At 42.2% G+C, this 21664-nt stretch overlaps 1 protein-coding gene across 1 annotated transcript in view; it reads right to left on the bottom strand.

The window, feature by feature from the left end:
* Positions 1-9853: 9853 nt before the first annotated feature.
* Positions 9854-21664, bottom strand: part of Rab3b (RAB3B, member RAS oncogene family) — a 68156-nt gene continuing 56345 nt past the window's right edge. Inside the window, 2 exon segments of the mRNA XM_047558119.1 lie at positions 9854-12942; positions 14833-14837. Coding sequence (XP_047414075.1) covers positions 12754-12942; positions 14833-14837 — 194 coding nt within the window. The 3' untranslated portion in view covers positions 9854-12753.

The following is a 21664-nucleotide window of genomic DNA, read 5'->3' as shown; positions in this document are numbered from 1 at the left end:
AGGTTTCTGCTGTTGTTAAGCCTGTTTTTTTTTTTTTTTTTTTTTTTTTTAGTACTGGGGATTGAACCTAGGGGTTTTTTTACCACTCAACCACTGAGCTACATCCTTCCCCTGCCCCTTAATGTCACAGAGTCTCATTAAGTTGTCCAGGCTGATCTCAAATTTGTGATCCTCCTGCCTCAGCCTCCCAAGTCTCTGGTGTTACAGGCATGTGCCACCACTCCTACCTATCATTAAACTTTTAAAGCAAAAGGATAATGAATGCAACGCAGAAGATGAAATAAGATAGGGAGATGTGATAGAGTCAAGGTACACTAAAGAAGTGACATCCAGGGAATTGTTGCCCTTCTCTGCCACTGGCCTGTCTTCAGAGCCACCTTGGTTTACCTCAACATACTTCCATAACTCTACATGTTGTTAATGCAACTATTGGAGTTCATTTCCTTTGTTTATAAAGGTCCCCAGACCCTTTAGGCACATTTATCTTTGCTTGTTTGGTTTATTTAACAGGAAAGAAAATGTTTACTTCACAGAAAAATGTATTCTGCATCATTGGACAATCTACTCCACAGTAACCAGAAAAGTACACTCTGACACAATAAGTTCTGTGACAAAGGAAATACAGGAGGCTTTGAGGACAGAAGAGTTCAAAGAACAGTATATGCAGAGACTTAAACCTCAAGTAGTTCTCTTCTCAAAACAAGAAGTTGTCCCTCATTTTACCAGCAGCCCTCACCTTATAAACTACTATAATTTGAAAATACTCTTTACTTTGTGCAGATAGAGGTAACAGGCCCTTCCAGGATATTCTTAGGCAGGAGAAAAAGAGGCCCAAATACTTTTTCCACAGGGACTACTGTAGATTTCTGTGTCTTCCACAAGGACACAGGGGGATTTTACTTTCAGGGCTATTACTGCCCTTATAGTATCTGTTATTTTCCCAGGTCTATTATAATAAACCTCCACAGATTGGATGACTTAGAACAAAAGAATCTTATTTTCTTGTAGTTCTGGAAGCTGGGACTCCAGGATCACAGTGTCAGCAGGGCTAGCTCCTGCTGGAGACTCTGAGGAAGAATCTGTTCCATGGCCCTCTCCTCACTTCTGGTGTTGCCAGCAATGCTTTCATTCCTTGGTTAGCAGCTGCATTACTCCAGTCTCTGCCTCCATCATCACATGGCCTTCTTCCCTGTGTCTCAATCTCCCTTTTCTTCCTCTTATTAAGACAGCAGTCATTGGATTTAGGGTTTACCCTAATCCAGGATGGCCTCATCTTAATTGGATTATATCTGCAACAACCCTATTTCCAAATAAGACTGCAGTCACAGGTCCCCAGCTTTAGGACTTAAGTTCATCTTTTGGGGGGATGCAATTCAAGTCACGATAACATCTTTGTGCAAATTAGAGACAGACAAAAGCCCCCTCTGGATGGATGCTGTCCCTCTCCTATGGCTTAGTGAGCAGACAGCATCTTTGTGTGAATTACACGAAAGAATCTTTTCTCTTAGTGAAAGGAAGCAGCTCCATACCACAACACAAGACTTTTTTTGCACTTGGATCTTAAACTGGATTTCAACCCCCATTTATCCTCTCCTGGCCTCTTTGGCAGGACACAACCTATTCAATCACATGTACTGATCCATGCCTGTTCTGCATTCAGCTGGCTGCCTCTGGTCTGCCTCTCCCTCCATTCCTGCCCAACTTCTTCCTCCCATTCCTACATTCTGGGTATACAACCCATTCTTGTTCTTCTCTGTCCAGTTTTTAAAATATATCTTGTGGAATGAGCTGTTTCTCCTGTGAATAGCTAATATTTTTCCCTTCTCTCTTGGAAACATCACCCTAATTTTCCCTTGGGGCAATGCTCCCTCTCCTACTTACAGTTCAACTAGTTTGGATGGAACTGATCCTACTCTCTTACTCCAGAGATGGGCACAGGATTTAGGCTTGGCCAACCAGAGCACCTCATCTCTTAGCAGCATGATTGATCTAAGAGTATTATATACATGACCCAGGACTTTTGCCAGAACTATCAAAGTAGAGGTATTTTCTCTCTATTCAGATGGCTTTGTTGGCTGGGTAAACTGGAGCAATCCAGAAGAAAGTAAAGTTGACAGACAGAGAATCCTGATAATATAATTTAATTGTTTGGTTAAACTATGTCTGAAGCCAGATATACCCCGGGGATTTTATAGCAGCATGTGCTCACAAATTCCCCTCCCATCATGACTCCTTTCTTCTTTTCTTCTCCTAATTGTTAAAAGTGGGTTTATGTTCCTTGTAATTGAAAGAGTCATGAATAAATGCAATATCTTGACATTTCCCTATGCTATGTTCTTCTAAAACTCTGTCCACTCTGACCCACCAAGGTCTTCATAGTGGGTAGGAGTCAATCAGGTAAAAGAAATAAATAGGGTTCCCCACCACACCATGGTTGGGTGGAAGTAGAACCTGACTGAGTCAGTTGCCTGCTTAGACTTGTCATACTTTTGGGGGAGTAAGAGGCTGGGGTAGGAAGTGAGTTCTACCCCTTCTTGGAGCTGCCAGTTCTGTCTGCATTTTGTTTCATTTTTTTTGTGGGCTCATCATTTTCTAGCTCAGCAGTCTTGTTCTGTTGGAAGTAAATACTGAGATAAACTGCTAGGAGGCGTGCTCTGCTCCTTGTTATTCTCTGTGTCTCCCGCACAGAGTCATAACCAACATCCGGATTGGCTCTCACTGAACTTATGCAGCACTAGTCCCTCCTCCAACAGGACACCTTCCCCAGATGTTGGAATTCACAACGATCTCCCCCTTTTCTGAGTCTATCATGAACCTCTGCATTGCACTATGATTTGTTCTGCATTTGTACTGGAATTTTCACAATTCCTTTTTAAGGTCTCAAAAGCAGGAGTCTCCTCCCAAAGTTCTTAGCACAAACTCAGAAAATAGTCACTCTATAAATATTACGTGCTTGTTATTATTGCTTGATCTGAAATGCCCCCCAAAGTCTCACGTGTTGAAGGTTGGGTCCCCAGTGCAGCAATGTTCAGAGGTGGGGTTTGGGAAAAGATTGGCTCATGCGGGGGCTAAACTCATCAGTGCATTAATTCATTGACAGTTGAATAAATTACTGGGAGTTGGTAGAAACTAGGCAGGGGGCATGGTTGGAGAAATAGGTCACAGGGTGGCATGCCTTGGAAGGGTATTTATTGTTCCTAGCCCCAAAAGCAATGGAACCAGCTGACCATGGACTGAAACCTCTGAAATTGTGAGCCAAATAAATCTTTCCACCTCTAAGTTGTTTATGTCAGGTATTTTGCCCATAGTGACAAAAAGCTGACTAACACAATAGTTCAGATGAACTTTAACTATTGTAAGGATATCCAGTTTGTACTAAGAAAATACATCAACAAGAACAAAGGATACTAACCACAGATATTTGCAAATGGGACCTTCCCTTTTGCTGCTGTGTATACCACTATATATCCATCATCTCTTTATATTTGTACAAATTCACACCACCACATAACATTTCATATTACAAATGTCACTAAAAAGAGGCGTCAGCATACAGAACGTAGGTAGAATAAAAAAGCATGAAAACATCTGCTTAGCTAGAATCTGATGGGATGAGACTTGAGGGTTATTATTTCTCTCTCCTCAGTCATATAGAGGAATGGCTCCAACTTTTACTAATTGCTCCTCCTGAGGAATTCTGCCCAGCCTGTTATGATACATCTCCTAAGTTGGCATGAAACCAGATTGTTCCCTGGTTGAATAAATTAGAAAGAGCAGTTGAGGGAATTGAAGGTGATGTACAAACTGGATAAAGTAACATGTCTCTGTGACCACAGAGACCATCTGCCCCTGGTTCTGTGATATAAGGAAAGCCCCTGCTTCTCAACTTTGCTCCAGGAGTTCATTTTGTTGTGGGTGTGGGGTACTGAGAGAGGAGTATTTTTCCTCTCTTTCCTTCTCTCTCATAAGCAGAGAGGAAACCAGATGTATACATAACTGATGCTTAGGTTTTTTCTTCAACTACCCTCCTCCAGCCTCCCATTTCCCCCTTCCTTATGCAGGGTTCAGGAGTAGGGCTACCCACATATGGGAGCAGACTCTACCTTGTTCTGAGACCAAGTCATTTACTTCATTCTCCATGAAGTCTTGGGTAGGTGCTTCATTGATGCAGGACTTAGTTTTCCTCATCTGAATACTGGGAATAATAAAACCTGTATTATAGGGTATCAAAGATTAACAGGGCTTACATGAGAAAGTACTTTTGGGAACTGTAAAGTGCTAAACACATAATTCATGTTTTTATGCTATTCTAATCATAATGCATATGGACCCTCCTCTCTGCTCATTCCTTCTGGGCCCCAACTCCATTGCAGCTCACAGTTCTGTTCATCCAATCCACAGCATGAGTTTTCTTGGCTAATTTTAGTCTCCAGAAGTTTCTCTGAAACCACCATTATCAAGGTATGTTGGCCTTGATAATTATAGGTAAGGTTCAGTTCCTAGGAGATGATGGGAGGAAGGAATCCTTGGAAATGGTGCTGAGAGGATTATGCTCAGTTGCATTCTGGGCTGAATGCCATCCACCCCCAACACCCCACAACATTTCACCCCTCATTTATCCTAAGTCCATAAATTTTATTTTTTTAAATGCACCTTTTTTGACTCTTACAACTATGTTGTGAAGCAGGCAAGAGTTTTTAATCTCATCTTATAGATGAAAAGATATTTGTCCAAGACCACCCAGGTATTATGCTGCAGAGTTGAAACTGAGATCCAGATCCCTGGAATCCTGGATTTTTTTAAGTGTTGGTAGGAACGTCTAACAAAGATCCTAGAACGCTTGAAACCCTCATTTTGGACTATTCTTCATCCCTGAAAACAGCTGCTAAAGGAAACACAAAGTACAAGAGGTACTATTTTGTCAAGTGTGTGGTGGCAGTCACTACTATAAGCAGCCCAACAAGGTCAGGAAAAAGAGCTATTGAAGGCCCTTTTCCCTGAACTTTCTTCTCTTGTTCCTAACTGAATTCTTCTACCCTGATCAATTTCTAATCCAGGTTCCATTTTCTACTAATAACTCCCTTCCATTTTCCCTTTGCTCTTGATGTTTACACTGGTTCTCTCCAGTATCTGGTTTTCAGTGCCATTACAAAGATCTTGGATTAGGTTTGCCTCTCTGTCAATGTCAGAGTGTAAGCCCTGCATGCTTAACTACTATACTACTATACTACCTTATCCTATGGTATAATGATTAGAGATATTTTTTAAAAATACTCTTTTAGCCATAGATGGACATAATACCTTTATTTGTTTTTATGTGGTGCTGAGGATCGAACCAGAGTCTCATGCATGCCAGGCAAGGACTCTACCACTGAGTCACAACCCCAGCCCCTGATTAGAGGGATTTGAAGATAGTTTACCTCGTGCAACTCTTTCCACCCTTACATTTTCAGGCTTCCAGCTGCATGGTGGAGTTTGTCCTCGGAAAGATTTTACCCTGCTTCACAAGCACTTGTTGCTTGATAAATTTAGTCCTTCTTGAATTGGAATGCATTTCTCATTCTTAAACACAGCTGCCTGGTCTCTTCTCAAATATGTGAGATTGTGCTCCATTCTCAACAAGTCTCCTCAGAGATTCTTATTTTTGTTCTTCCTCTTGTTACCCTTTAGGAACCTAAAGCCTATGACAGTCAAGCATGGATCATCCAGGTGTACTTAACTGCTGCAATGCTTTTTGGCAGTCTCAGAGACCAGAACCATAAGCCTGGCTGAGTGGTGAGGGGATCACACAGCATTGGCTGTTTTCATTGTACCTAAGAAGAAAAGAGGCTTTCGTAATAAAAGGATTCCTGCCAAAATCCTGTTTTCCACTTACGGCTCTTACAGAAAATGGGCATAGAATCAAAGAGCATTTGTGCCAAGAGGGCCCACAAAAACCATCTGGTCTTAGCTCCTGAAGCCCAGAGATGGAGCGACTTAAGCAAGATGCACAGCTTTTTAGCTTTATCCATTGCTAAACCCAAGAAGAGATGCATTAGAATCTAAAAGGAGCCTAAAATCCTAAACATACTCCTCAGAGGCTTGCTGATTTACTTTGCTCTCCATTAGCATTTCTGACATGATTTTGTACCAAAAAAAGGAAGTGTTTCATTCAAGTCGCCCAGAGATTTCTTATTTAGGTATTTGCTATTTAGCCACTTCAAAATTATAGAAGACAAGTATGTAAAAGCATATGCTACACAACCCAGTCTAGTCAGTGGTGGATTCAAGCTGACTAAAACATCTGGGGAGGTAGCTCAATGGTAGAGTGCTCCTGGTTTCAATCCCAGAAGGGCAATAATAAACAAATAAATTAGTAATGATAATGGCTACTTCTGGATTATTTTTGTGTGTAATATGAACATAAACCTCAATTTTACTGAGCTGTTCATTCATTTTTTTTATTTTTAAAACGTTGATGTATACAGAATGGACTATAGGGGTATAAGTGTATATACAGAGAAACACAATGGTGCCTTGAACCCATGGCAATGGAAATGGAGAAGAGTACACAGATTCAAGAGCTATTTAGAAGTAGAACCACAGGACTTTTCTACTGGATTAGGTGTGGAGATTAAAAAAAGGTAAATCAAGAAATTAAGAAAGACACCTAAGTTTCTTGGAAGGCTAATACCAAAACACATTTGGGGCAGAATCAAGTTTGGACATGTTAAGTCTGAGACAGGGAAATGTTTAGTAGGTACTTAGGTACATGTGTCATTACCAAAGTCTTGGCATCCCAAACCTCAAAACTAGATGAGTTCTCCAGGAAAGTGAATGTAGCAGGAGCAGAGGGCCTAACTGTTTTTGAGTCAACTTTTCTGAATATACTTCAGTTAGGTTTCTGGCCAGGCCAAGTCAGACAGAAATCACAGTCATCATCTACAATCAATCTCATGGAATGAAAAGTCAGATTCATTCTTTAAGGATAGCTAAGAAGTAACAAAATGGAGTATTTAACAAGCTTCAGAACTTCTCCATCTGGATGTTTTGATTCCTCCAAAGTAGACCCTTTAACTGCCCTGCTCTAAACCATTTTGACAGTTGTCTTTGGGGATATTTGTAATACCAGAATGTAAGACCCCTGGATATTTTACCAGTCTGAGTTTCAGGGGTGTTCCATGTGGTAGATTAAAAAAAATGGCCACATATTATTCCATTAAGAGGTGGCATCTCTTTCTCCACCCCTTAAAATTGTGCTTGGACAGGTAGCTTGCATTAGTCAGTGGGACATTAGCAAATGTGATGGAAATAGGCTTGAGAAGTGCTTCTGCATTGGAATATGACCTCTCTTGATTTGGGGAAAATTCTGCCACCATATGAACAAGTCTGGGCAGCCTTCCGGGGGATAAGACCACTTGAACAGAAGCCTCAACCACCCCACTCTGATGAGCTAGGACCCCAGACATATGAAAGAAGCCATTATAGACCATCCAACCTTGGCTGGAAAGAGCACCCCGTCAACACACAGAATTGTGAGAAATAATGTTTCTTGTCTTAAGCCACTAAGTTTTGAAGTGGTTTGTTAGGTACCTCAGAAGACAATTAACTCTTAATCAGGTATTTTAAAAGTGTTCCACAGGCACAGGCAAGCTTTCTCTCATCCTTACTCTTCTTGGGGAATTTGTATTTGAACTAAAAGATAAAAGGTTAACTGAGTAATGTAAAGCAAAGCCCTTAGGTAGTAGAGGTATTTGGGGGCAGTGGAATCTTCCTAGGGCTCTCGAAATCAGAAAGCTCCACAAAGGTGATTCAGGTTTCCTAGGTATATGTTCTCATAGTACCATCTAGATTTCCTTCAGAGTACTTTGTAATCATATTTGGGCGATGACTTATCAATGTCCAGACTAACCATGCAGTTATATGCTTCAAGGCCAGGACTGTGTCTAATATGCTACTGACTGTACCCTGGCATATACCAGTTACTCATTTGTTGGTTGAAAAAATTTGAGTTTTGCCTACTTCATATAAAGTAAAAAAACATCACTTTAAAAAGTATTTGTGTCTCACAGGCCAGTCTTTTTTTTGCACTTCCAACCTCAGGATGTTACTTGATTCTTCAACTTTGGTAGGTAGTTATATGTATAAGCTTGGGATGGGAGATCTGAAATTGATGAGATCCCAGGACACTGATGGTTGTAATTTCTTTCCCTTCCCCCAAACTATTGGCAAACAAAGCTAAACATTCCTAAGATGCTCCAGGAAACTCAACATCCAAGGAAGCAGCTGTGGAGCAGGAGTAGGTGATTAATGGGAGAGTCAGGTCTAGAGGATGCTCATCTCATTCTCTGTTACAAGCTTATAGTTATAAAGCAATTGGAAACCAATGGCTCAACTAAGGTTATTTAACTCTGAGAATCCTTGGGAGTCTATCACAACCATCAACCCATCAACTGTGCATCTGAGATAATAATAAGAAAACTTAAAGAGCATGAGTTAGACAGAGGTGCGGTCAAATGTTGCACATTAATTTTTTTCCAGGACCATGTTGACTCACCTGCCAAATTGGAATAAAAATATTTTAGAAATAAGATATTCTAAGCACCTCCATTAGACTATCAGTACCTTACAGGCAGGGATCATTTGATTTGTTTATATTTATCCAGTCTTTAATAATGTTCGGATCCATAGTAAATACTCAGAATAGGTGAATTTCTTCTTGGAGGTGATCCAAGACCTAGTCCTGGCTTCATTAATAATAAACTCTTAGGGCGATTAGATTTCCTCTTGTTTCTTGAACTTCAACATTCCCTTCTGTAACACAGGATATTCTCTAAGTTTCCCTCCAGCTCTAGTATCTGATGAATCTATGTCCCTTCAGTAACTCTACCCCACTGCTGTTCCCCAATAGAAATGCTACAGACTGAGGAAACAGTAATAAGTCACACAACACTTTGTATTTACAGATACACATGCATTTAAAACAAATTCTATAAAACAACTACAATACTGTTGCACTCACAGCCTACTTTTGCCTCTTTAAATGTCAACAGTTTTTTAAATCTTCTTTTATTTGGATTGTTTAGAAAGATGAAATCCAGGACAAGTTGCCACTAGCACATATTATTTTGCTTGAACCTTGGTAGTTAATTGCACTATTACTGTGATTGATGAACATTGCACTGCAATCAGCTGGAAGCTGCTGCCTTCCACTTCAACAGAAATGAGGTCACAGAGCAGGGCTGGCGAATTGCCATCTCACAAGCAGTTCTGTTTGTTGCCTAGTCGAAGAGTTTGCCACTAGAACATTTAACTCTTGAGTCCATCTGTTGTGAAGATATTTGCTCCCTTGACTGGCTCCTGACTTTTAAAGACTTTAACAGTTTTTAAGTTAAAGATTTAATCTTTGCCTGGACATTAAGTAGAAGAGACTATTGAATATAGGCACTAAAACATCCAGAGGTTATGGAAACCCCGGCCTGAAATCCTAGTACTAAGGTAGATGCCCAGAGAAGATAGTAATCATCCATGACATTATATGCAAATTTATGGAGTAAAAAGCACATCCCAGGGCTGGGGTTGTAGTTCAGTGGTAGAGCACTTGCCTAGCATGTGTGAGGCACTGGGTTTGATCCTCAGCACCACATAAAAATAAAAAAATAAAGGTACTCTGTCCATCTACAACTAAAAATACTTTTTTTTTTAAAAAAAGCACATCCCAAGCTGGGTGTGGCAGTGCATGCCTGTAATCCCAGCAACTCAGGAGGCTGAGGCAGGAGGATCACAAGTTCCAGGCCAGCCTCAGCAAATTAGCAAGGCATTAAGCATTTTAGTGAGACCCTGTCTCAAAATAAAAATAAAATGAACAGGGGTTGTGACTCAGTGGTAGAGAATCCCTAGGTTAAACACACACACACACACACACACACACACACACACACACACACACACATCCAGAACCAACCCCCTGTGAAGGGAATATATATTTCCATGGAGAAGTCAATCAAGTCATGCACCTAGCATGCCCCATTGCAGTAGCATGGAGGCTGCTCAAACACTGCTTGGGAGTCAGATAAGTATGACCTGACAGAGGCAAGTGTAAGGAAAGCCAGCACTTGGCCCTGAGAATCACTGGGCATTTTCTGTTTAGACCTACGGGATCTGGTTGCCTGGGAGACTAACTCTGCTTTCCTGAGCATGAGACATCCATCACCTCAGATTAGTCTGAGTAGTTGAGCAATTTGTTAACAGATTAGAGACATAAGTCTTTTCTCCAGTGTATCTGCAGTCTGATGGCCCTGGCATTGTATCCTAATTTGCCTCTCATGCTTGCTAGCTGTGTGATCTTGCTCAAGTTTCTTAACCTGTCTGAATCACATCTATCTAAAGGAGAAGAAATATAAATGTGGTTAAGAGCACAGATCTTGTAACCTACAACCTGGAACCCCATCTCTACCATTTACTCATTTATGTGACTTTGGGCAAACAAGAACCTCTTTGTACCTTCATTTCCTCATCTTTTTAATTTAATTTTACTTTTGCAGTGCTGAGGATTGAACCCAGGGCCTCATGCATGCTAAGCAAGTGCACTTCTGAGTTGCACCCCTAACCCGATTTCCTCATGTTTAAATGAGGTCAATTACAGTGCCTCCCTCACAAAGATGTTAGGTAGATAAATGAGTTAATATGTGTAAAGTGCTTGGAACAATGTCTAGTGCAGAGTAAGCATGAAATCTGTGTTAGTTGAAATGGCACTGGGATGATAATCCTGATCTCTCGGGTTTGTTCTGCAGATGAACTAAAATGCTGAAGGTGAAAAAACGTATCACAGAATTGTTTGTGTCTGATGGGACCTAAGATCATGCAAATAAGACTCTTACTTTATAAGTGGAGAATCAAGACTCAGAGATGGGAAGTAACTGATCCAGAGTCACACTTGATTAGATGGCAGAGTCTAGGTCTCCTAACTGCAAGTCAATTTTGTCCTCTGCATTGCATCAAAAAAGCAACATTTCCATAGAGATGACTCTGGATGGTTCTTTTATTTGGTCATTTGACCTGTTGCCAGCTAATTCATTTTCCTAGGACAATGAAATGCATTTGAAATAGAAAACTGAGGAAAGACTCTTTCCCTAAATACACACTGACTTTTGAGGTGGCATGTTAGTGCAGGAGAGAAGGCTGGGGATTCGGGCCATGGTTGAGAAAGAACATTTTCAGAAATAATTGCTAGTTCCATGTCATTATTTCAGATAACCCCAAATGTGTTTCTGTGTCCACAGCAAGCTGGAATCATAAGCTAATCCATTCAGGCCTCAGAGTATCTACTGTTTTGGTTTAGTTTGGTTTGGATTTGTTGTTTTCTTCAGGAGCTTAATTAAGGGGCTTCCACCAGAAATGGGCTCTTTGATAGACACCAAGGTGTCGCTCCCAGGACAAAAGGGTCGATATTGGGACCTCTGAATTCAATTTTCTCAAGTTTGTCAGGGCCATGCCCCTTTTGATTTATTCTGCTTGGAATCACATTTCCCAGTGGGACTGCTCAGAAGTAACTGATAGGTGGGTGAGAGGAAAGGGGCAGGATGGGAGGAAAAACCTGTGAATGACAGAATTTTAGGGGGATTTGACTTAAAGAAAGGGCAGGTCCTAGAGGTCATGATTCCTGTTCTCAAATTATGAGAGTATCGTGGGCAGAAAGAGCTGAGACGGTAAGATCTCTGCAGCAAAGCTGGTACAAAAGGGGTGGGAAGAGGAAGAAGAATCTACGAGAGGCAGATTCCAGCTTGAAGCAAGGAAAACTTTCTGAATCTGAGAGCTGTGCAAAGATATGGTCCCTCCCTGAAGTTGGGTTTTAAAAGAAAAATTGGTTGCAGGGCCTAACAGCTACTTGTCAGAGATGGGAAGGTTTGGGACTGATTAATCAGACTAGATAAATTTAGAGATCCCACCAACTCTAAAATTATCAGGTCCTGGGAGCCTAAGATCCAAAGACCAATTTCATGGAGTCCCCACAATCAAGAACCAGCTGGAAAGCAGCAAAATCAGAAAGTTATGACCCATTCTTTATCTTGCCTATATATTTTTTTCTCTTTCTCTTTCTTGCACTCACTTGCTTACTCTTTCATACAGCGGGTACCTTTGACATTTTGCAGGAGATAATCCTTTTAAGTGTATTTCTGACTCAGCCTTTGCTCCTTTCAGCATCACTAGAGAGTCTGAGCTCTCCAGAGATTAGTGCTGGCCTGTCACCACAGCAACTGCCCAGGCCCTGTGGGCATCCGTTGTAACAAGCATGGGACTTTGTGAGCCAAAGCTTGACTTGTGGTAAGAGAAAACTCCACAGGGAGCCTGATATGAAGCAAGAAGATTGTACTTTGGGAAGTTTTCTTTAATAGGATTAGCTGTAGAGGTAGGCCTCACTTTACACATTTGGCCAGCTCCTGAAAAGTGTGGGTGTGTGACAATTTTTAGTAAGTGGAGGAAATCTTATCATAAAGGCAGAAAGTAGACTCTTTTTACAAGAACCTGTGTTGAATCCTCTTCATAAAATGGAGTTTTCATTTGTAAAGGGTATCTCCGCCCATGCCATGACCTGTGCTATTAGTCTAGTACTGAGTGTCTGTAATTGGGGCCATCTGCAGAGAACCCCCTGGGGGATGGCAAAGAACAGCAGCAACTCAGCTTGCCCGGGAGGCTGGGAATGGACACTGTGTAACAGGGAGAAGCAAAGTGCATGTAGGGGCACAATAGGGGAGGCCGGAGAGTGGGCATTGCCTAGCATGAGCAGTTCTGCTGCAGCAGTGGTGGGGTGTCCGAGAGACGCGTATTCTTGGAGGCACCCAGCACAGAGGGGTCTGTGTCCAGCGAATCAGACATCTTATCACAAATGGCATCCACCAGGCGTTCGAAGGCCTGCCTCACACTGATGTTCTCCTTGGCACTGGCTTCAAAGAAGTCAAAACCCTAGAAGAAAAGAGACACAGGTATATATTTTCCCCATTCCTTCAGATGGAACCTTTTGTGCCCCCAGCAGAGTACTCTGGATCAATATGGCCAGTACTCAGAAGTGCAGTGAGGAGGCCTAATTCCACAGGCAGAGGATAAGGCTTGAAGGAGACAATATAGACCAGGGGTTACCTGCACTGGTTGTACAGTCAGACAGGTCTTGGCGCTACTGTTGACCCAGCTATTTAGTCCCAGGCAAATCACTTATTCTCTTTACAAACTGATTCTCTGGGTTGTAAATAGTGATAATTGTAACTACCTCACAGTTATTTCAAGTAGGAAACAAGATAATATACATGAAGTATACGACTCTGTGCCTGACACAGAAAGGGTGTCATTAGTTGTTTACTTAAATATGAGTGCAGAGCATGTCAGACTTCCCAAAGCATTTAGCACAACCATCATCTCGTTTGCTCTTCAAGTCACCCCTGGGGGAAGGAGTGTCAGTGAGAATCTCTCTGTATCACTAGTATAGACACTGTGACCTAGGAAATTAAGTTGGCTTGCCCAAGGTAAGTAAAATCACCAGTATGAGAAGTCTCAGTTTGGAAATTTCATGGGGGGTTCCAGGGATTGAACTTAGGGGCACTCGACCACTGAGCCATAATCCCAGCCCTATTTGTATTTTATTTAGATACAGGGACCAAGTTGCTTAGTGCCTTGCTTTTGCTGAGGCTGGCTTTTGAAATCAAGATCCTCCTGCCTCAGCCTCCTGAGCTGCTGGAATTACAGGTGTGCGCCACTGTGCCCAGCTAGTTTAAGACATTTTGACCATTACCCTGCCTCTCACTCACCCCAGTCTGACCAGTTCTACTCTGGGCTCTGGTAGGCAACCCAAGAGCCACAGTGAGCTGGGCATGGTGGTCCATGCTTGCAATCCCAGTGACTCAGGAGACTAAGGCAGGAGGATCAAAAGTTTGAGGCCAGCCTCAACAACTTGAGACTCTGTCTCAAAATAAAAAGGACTGGGAATATAGCTCAGCACCCCTGAGTTCAGTTCTTAGTACAAAAAAAAAATAAATAAATAAAAGCCACAGTGAATAAGTGAATCTTATTTGCCCTTTCTACCCACAGACACACTGGCTTATCTCCACTCAGTGAGGTTCCTCCTCCCTAAAGCCTAAAGTCCACTAAAATGATTCTATAGATCTCTCCTTCCCCTCAAAATCCAACAAAAGACCCAGGACAAACTGCCTGAGGTGTGCCACATTCTTGTCTGTTTTTTTTTTACTTTGAGATCCTTGACAACTCTTCTGTGACAATGAATAACAATGAATAACAATCCCAAGAGAAACAATCCAAGGCCTTCCTTGGCCATGTCTTACCTGAGGAATCCTGACCAGCTTGGTGGCAACTCTCAGAAGCATAAACTGCCCTTCCCATCATGTCCCCAGGGCAGCCCACTCCCTCCTCTTTTCCTTCCTTCCTTCCACATCTTTCTTCATTTCTTTTCAAAAGCCTCTCTCTTCCCTTTTTTCTTTTTCTTTTCATTTAGCTCCGTTCCCACTTATGTTCCTTGCACATTCTGTTGAGCATCTACTATATGCCAAAACCCTATGTTAGGAGTTTTAAAATATCATCTTACTTAGTCCTCACAAGAACCTGTTGAGTAAATATCATCATTTCCAATTTATAAATGAGAAGATGAAGGCTTCAAAGTATTGTGTAACCATACATGTGGTTGTGTTAGTGGAAATCAGGTTTAGACCTGGGTTTGCCTGACTCCAAAGTCTATACAGAGCCCTGCCTCTCATTTCTTCCTCTTTCTCCCTTTCACTTGGCATTCTTTCTTCTTGATCATATCTTTTTTCTTCTTTCAAAGTCTGTTTGTTTTGATCTAACTACCACAGTGTCTGAATCTGAGCGAGTCACTGTACCTGTCTGAATCACTTAACCTCTCTGATTCTCAGACTACTCATTTGTCAAGTAGGAATAATAACAGTCTTCCTACTGAGAGCAGTTGGGAGGATTGAGTGAGGAAATGGATAAATTGCTGTACAAAAGTTGCCTGTTATAACGAGTTTCTGCTCTACTTTCATCTGCTCCTCTCACCTCTGTATCTTTCTCCCTCTTTTATCATCTTTTCCCACAGAGGGGGATCTCTTTCTTCCCCTCTCCTCCTGCTTATTATTCCACCATTCACAGAGAGGCCTGAAGCCCTAGGTACAAATGAGGCTCCTCTTCCCTTAGCCTTCCCAGCTCGAAGGCACTTACAGCTCCTGCCAGCCCACCTCCAGCTGCTAGCCTCTCCTGTGGCTGAGTTTCTGACCTGAGAAAGGCAAGCTGCCGAAGTGCTTGCTAATTGTGGACATGTGACAAAGAAGAAGGCAGCTCCTGGCTCATTATCCTCAGCTTCAAAGACCCTTAATGAATATCACAAAAATCCACTTCTTGGTCTTTGACTGGCTTATGGCAAGTGGCAGTGTTTGGGGGTGTGGAGGGGAATGTATTGCTCGCCTAGGAAAGGGGCAAACAGGTAAAGCAGTAAGTAGGTTTTTGCCATTGGTATGGATGAAGGCAAGAGCACAGGTCAAAGCCAGAGGCACCAATTCCTTCTGAGGAATTGACACTGAGGGAAATACATGCCACATTGGGCAGGTGGGCAGTGAGAAAAGGCCTGGGAGTCAGCCTGGATTTGAATATAGTCTGTCAGTTACTAGCTGTGTGACCTTGGGAAAATTGCCTAATGACTTTCAGTCTCCATGTCCTCCTTGGTAAAATGGGGTGAATGCTACATACCTCACAGTGTGTTAATGAGAATTAAATGCACAAAAGTATGTGAAGTGATTGACGTGGAATACAAGGCAATTATCCTCCCCATATTTCCCCTCAGCTTTAGTCTCAGCTTCTCTACTTTTCCATTGTCTTTGGGGAAGCCCTCTTGCTCTTCATCATTCAGAGTCAATCAATAAACCAGTTCTTATCCAACACTGACATTGCACCAGATTTGGTGTTGAGTGCCAGGAACATGGAGAGATCGAATCTACCTGTGAAGAAGCCACCTTAATAAGAGAGCCACTCCTCACTACTGGCTGCGTTGATCTTAATAGTGCACAAATGCAATTTTAGAAAACCTTGTGAGGCGGGTAGGCCAAGGCAGGGCTTATCACTTGTAACTTGCAGATAGAACAACTGAAGCTCAGAGATGGGGCATAAAGGAGGGCTCTATCTTTTATGCCTCTTTGTCTCACGTTCAGTTGGAACAGCGGCAGAACGAGGCATAACATTCTAACACAGTTAGAAGAACCAGAGGCCATACAGGAATGCAGGAGAGGAAGGGAGTGGCAGGGGTAGGGAGAGGAAAGAAACTTTCTGAAGTTACTGGGGATGTGAGTTTTGACATCAGAACTGAGCAACACTCTTCACCTAGCTTCTCATTCTTCAGGACCCAGCTTCAGTGTTGCTTCATTTCCACCGTGCTTCCCTCTGCCATAGCTCTCGTTACCTTGTGTGGTAAAAATCCATCTGGCTGGGAGCTCCTGAGCAGGGACTGTGCCAGTCCTCATCGGAGCTCTAGCACCAGCAAAGTAGTAGGTGCTCCGTGAGTATTTGTTGAAAGGAGGAGGTAGGAAGGAGCATGGAGAGCATGGTTGAGAGGATACAGACACCGGGAGTCATGAACACTCAGCTCAGCATGGCGATCCTGTGCTGGGCCCTGGGGACCCTGAGGTGAATCACACACATTTCCTAACCTTGAGGAGCTCCTAGTCTAGTGTGGAAGAGAGATACTTTAAAAACATTTTAGAGGTTAAGTGCTAAAACAGTAGGAAGGCAAGGGATTGCCAGGGTACAGAGGAACCTCCTAACCAAGCCTGGGGGCCAGGGAAGAATTCTCCAAGAAATCGAGTTATCAGCTAGATGAAGACGAATATTCACGTGAGCACATACACGTGTAGCACACCAGGCAGGGGAAACAGCATGAGCATAGATAAGTGGGCAAAAACACAGCATTGATACATGCTAGAAGGAGACGAGTAGTTTATTATCATTACAGCAGAAAACCCAAAATGGTGAGAGATGAAGAACTCATACATCATGCCAAGGGATGACTTCACAGACATCTCAAAGGTACCCCAAGTACTGAGAACTCTAATTGAAGTTATCAGTTCATGGGTCTAGTCAGGTCAGGGATATCTTTACTTAGCACAATAACTCCCAATGCACCCCACCCAATTACTGTCAGACTCCTGGAAGGCCCTTCACCAGTAGGCCCAGGTGGTAACCTTTTCCTCAGGTTCATTAAGAAAGATTCTATCTAGTGAGGCTAGAAAGTTGACAACCAATTAAGCAGATTAGCCATTCCTTACCCTCAGTCCTTTCCTTCCTCTAATTGACTTCAGAACAATGGGATTTCTGCTGTCTCAAATTCTGTCCAATTCTTAACTCATTCTGAGATGCTTCCCTGCCCCCAAATGAGTAAAATGTCTACCTTCCCTGTCCAAAGCAATTGTTATGGATCCACAGACTGTGTCCACATTGCCTTCCTCTGAACCTGACCTCAGATTTTATTCAAAAATTTGCAACTAGCTAAACTCACCTCTCCTCATCCCAACACTGCTCCAGAACATGTCTCTGCTATTATTGTGTTCAAATCCCTTCTCCATCCTACTCTGACACCTCCTCATCTCCATCTTTGTCAACCTTCAACTCACAACCCTCTTATCACTGACAATTTTGGCAAGGGACTTACTTCCTTTCTACCCTAGGCTTACTCTTATTCTCAGGTACTTTGAATTTCATGTGAACAATCTGTCCAATAGCTTGGCCTATTAATTTCCTGACCATTTAAAGTCCACTGCCCTTTTCCATTTTGCTTCAGCTATGCCCTGTGTTATAACTTGAGTTATTTTGACTTAGATTTGCATCTTTGGAACTGAAAGAGGTTTGATTAGTTTCATATCAGTCAGTCTCACTGGCTCAAAACTCGAGACCCATTAGTTAGTTTTTCATCACTATAGCAAAATATTTGACATGTTACTTATGAAGAAAAGATGTTCATTTGGTTCACAGTTCAGGAGGCTTTATGGTGAGGGCTACCTGTTAGCTGCATCATCTTATGACCAATAACAATGACGGGAGAATGTGTGGGAGCAAGAAAATTATATCTTGAGCCAGGAAGCAGTGAGAGCTGGGTGGGGCCGGGCTTGCTACTTTTATGACAACCCTCTCAAGAGAACTCAAGAGTATCCTGAGAACTTCCTTCCAAGAGCACACCACCAATGATCTAATCTTCCCCCTGGCTCCACCTCTTAAGTTTCCACTACTTCCCAATTTTGCCACCCTGGAGAAAAACTCTTCCATCACAATGGATGCTTGGAAGACCTTCAAACTACAACCATATCACAGCAACCCTGCATGGCCTGGCCTCTGTATATTTCTCCAGCTTCATCTTTAGTTCAATATATGCATATAATGTACCTCTGTCCTGTACGCACCCCAAAGCACTCTGCACATTGTTTCAGTCAGATTTCAACCAAGGAAATGGCATCTGGATTAGCATTTAATCCAGAGGGCATTGGTTATTATATAGGTGATGGAAGAACTGAGAAGATGAACAGAATAGAGGAAACCCAGAGATTATCAGTGGAAAAAGTAGTATTATTAGAGGTAAAGAAAGTTGGAACCAATGGAGTAAGAGTCACTGAAGTAGCCATCCAAGGCAGCAAGGGAGGGAAGGTCCATGTTCCCCCTTTTACCCCAAGACCAATTACCTACCCCTTGACTAAACTCAACCAGAAGCCACAATCCATAGGAGTAGGAAGCACAACCTACAGGGCTTGTGTTGCGGAGGACAAAGTAGCTTCAGGGACTCCAATTCCAGGAAGCATAATATTTTACAGTTTCTGCATCCATGTACCCTTCAGAAAGGGGCTTCTCATCCCTATCCTGGATCTGTTTGGGGATGACTCTGGTCAGAGCCCAGTGGCTAGTAAAAGGGAAGCATGTTTCTGCCTACAAGGAAAAGAGAGTGTTTAAAATGTGGTTTTGAAACACATGTAGACCAGCATAGTGTAGTGGGAAGTGTCCCCAGAATAAGAGTTGAGAGAGGGTTCAGGAGAGAGACAGAACGGGAGAAGGAATGATAACAAACAGTTTAAGGACTGGCACAGGCATCTACTCAAATAATATTGAAATTTTCTCTTTAAGATTTTGTTCTGGGACCTGGGACTGTAGCTCAGTGGCAGAGCGCCTCCCTAGCATGTGTAAGGCACTGGGTTCGATCCTTAGCACCACATAAAAATAAAAAAATAAAAGCATGCTGTCTATCTATAATTATAAAAAGATTAAAATAAAAAGATTTTTGTTTCCCTGGTCAATAAGTTTCTTAAGGGCGGGGAACCCATTCACCTCTGTGGCCCCAGGATCCATCATGCATTCAGTGACTGGCAGGTTATGCACTGCCCAACCTACAAGAGACTTTACATCTCTGCCTATTGCCAGTTGGCTTGTTGTGCCTCCTGTGGGAGGAATATTATCTTCCACTCCATCAACATTAGGTGGATGATATGACTTGGCTTTGACCAATGGATATGGGCAAAAGTGATGTGACCCAAGTCCCAACAGAAGTTGCATAGTTTATCATTCTGGATTTGATCCCAGAGTAAGGAGGCATGAGGAATGGAGTCACAACCGACACATAATGTGAGTGAGAAGTAGACCCTTTTCATGTAAGTTCACCTTGTCGTTTGTTACCACACCCATACTCTAAAGAAATATCACTAATATTGTGACTGATGATGAAAATTTAAAGAAAAACCCATGTCAGGCTTTGTGGGAAACACTATTGGATGACACAATAACAACATTAAGATTTGAGTCTATAGGCTGAGTTTGGAGTATTGAGTCTGCCATCTACTACTAATACAGCATAGAAAAGTTACATTATGTTAAAGTTCAAAAATAGACATGGGTGTAGCATGTGTGTTCAGTGTGTGCAAGAAACATGAGAGGTCTGTACTCAGTTTCTTTATCAGTAAACCACTGACTACTGCACTGATGGTAACCTGCAACTGTACACTGCGCTACTATAACTGATGATAATGCCAAACAAGCTGGGTGTAAGAATGAAGGGCACAAGAAAATTGCTATGAAAGTACATTGTGATTGGTATCACTGTTAGTTATTATCCATGCCTATTAGGTCTTTGTTTCTCTTCAACTAGGCTCAGTGATACAAGGTTTCTAGAGTTCATCTCAACTCCCAAAATATTTAATGAACACCTAAAATAAGCAAGGCAAAATAAGAGGTTCTGTGGGGTGAGTAATAAGTAGGGAAATTGTGTAAATCAAAATGAAATTAAAGTTGAATAGATCTAAATAGACCTACTCATTCAATTAATCCAAATCCCTTGTTTTTCAAACGGACAAACTGAGAACCAGAGAGAGGAAGCAAGATGTTCAAGGTCAGAAGCAAAATCTCCTAACTCCTAGTCTAGGGGGCACTTTCTCACTACACTATGCTGGTAGCATTTCAAAACCACATTTTAAACACTTTCTCTTTTCCTTGTAGGCAGAAGCACATTTCCTTTTTCACTAGCCTCCCTGGACTCTGGCCCGAGTCACCTCCAAACACATGGAGTCAGAGACCCTTCAAGGTTATGCTTCCTGTAATAGGAGGCCCTGAAACTACTTTGCCCTCCCAAAGAGGCACCTGCCTCAACATCTCTAAGAGTTCACCCAGGATCCAGGAACTTGAAGGATATAGAAGGGCTGCTGAGTGAACTGAGAAAAGCCAAAAGAAAGGAAGGAGGAATCCCATAAGTCAGAGAATCTCATATAGCAGACACTAAAACTGAATACCCGGGATAGTAAGCACATGGATAGGGACTGAGGTGAGGATGAGGAAGGCTGAGCATCCTCCCTCACTGTTCCTAAATCTGATCACATCCCTGCAAAATTCTTTAACACAATCAACAAGACTCGGCATGATCCAACCCTGCCTGTCTCTCTGTCCTATCTCACACTACTTTCCCCTGGATTCTTTAGTTTGAGACCTGGCCTTTTCTCAATTTCATGAATACTTCAAGCTCTAGCCCACATTATTCAGACTGTTCTCCCTTGATTCTCACTCTTTGCCTAGCCAACTCTTCCTTATCCTTCCCTTCTCAATTTAAGGGTTACTTTCTCAGGAAGACCTTGGCTCTCCAGCCTAAAATTAGGTTTCTCTTTCACTTTCTTCTCAGCACATGTGATGGACTTAGGTTATTTTTACCTGCTCACCAAATCCTTCCTTCTGGGAACCACCCTTTAAATGACTATGTCACAATACTTTCCCTCCAGTCATTGGGATGAACATGTGACTTACTGGTGACCAATCATAGTTTTCCCTGAGAATGATATATGGTGGTCAAGAGAGAAAAGGTTTCCTTTTTATAGCAGTTGGGGAGATATGAATGTGGAGCCACTTTCATTCTTTCTTATTTTATTTTATTTTATTTTTACAGACCGCATTTTGATTCATTGTACACAAATGGGGTACATCTTTTGTTTCTATGGTTGTGCACAATGCAGATTCATATCATTTATGTAATCATACATGTGCATAGGGTAATGATGTCTGTCTCATTCCACCATTTTCATACTCCCACCTGCTCCTCCCTCTCATTTCCCTCTATGTAATCTAAAGTTCCTCCATTCTTCTCTCACCACATCCCCCAATTTTCATCCTTCTTACTCTGGTT

The sequence above is a fragment of the Sciurus carolinensis genome, chromosome 1 (genome assembly GCF_902686445.1).
Source record: "Sciurus carolinensis chromosome 1, mSciCar1.2, whole genome shotgun sequence".
Classification (NCBI taxonomy): Eukaryota; Metazoa; Chordata; class Mammalia; order Rodentia; family Sciuridae; genus Sciurus; species Sciurus carolinensis.
Note: the sequence above shows the minus strand (reverse complement) of the source record. Positions and strands in the feature narration are given on the sequence as shown.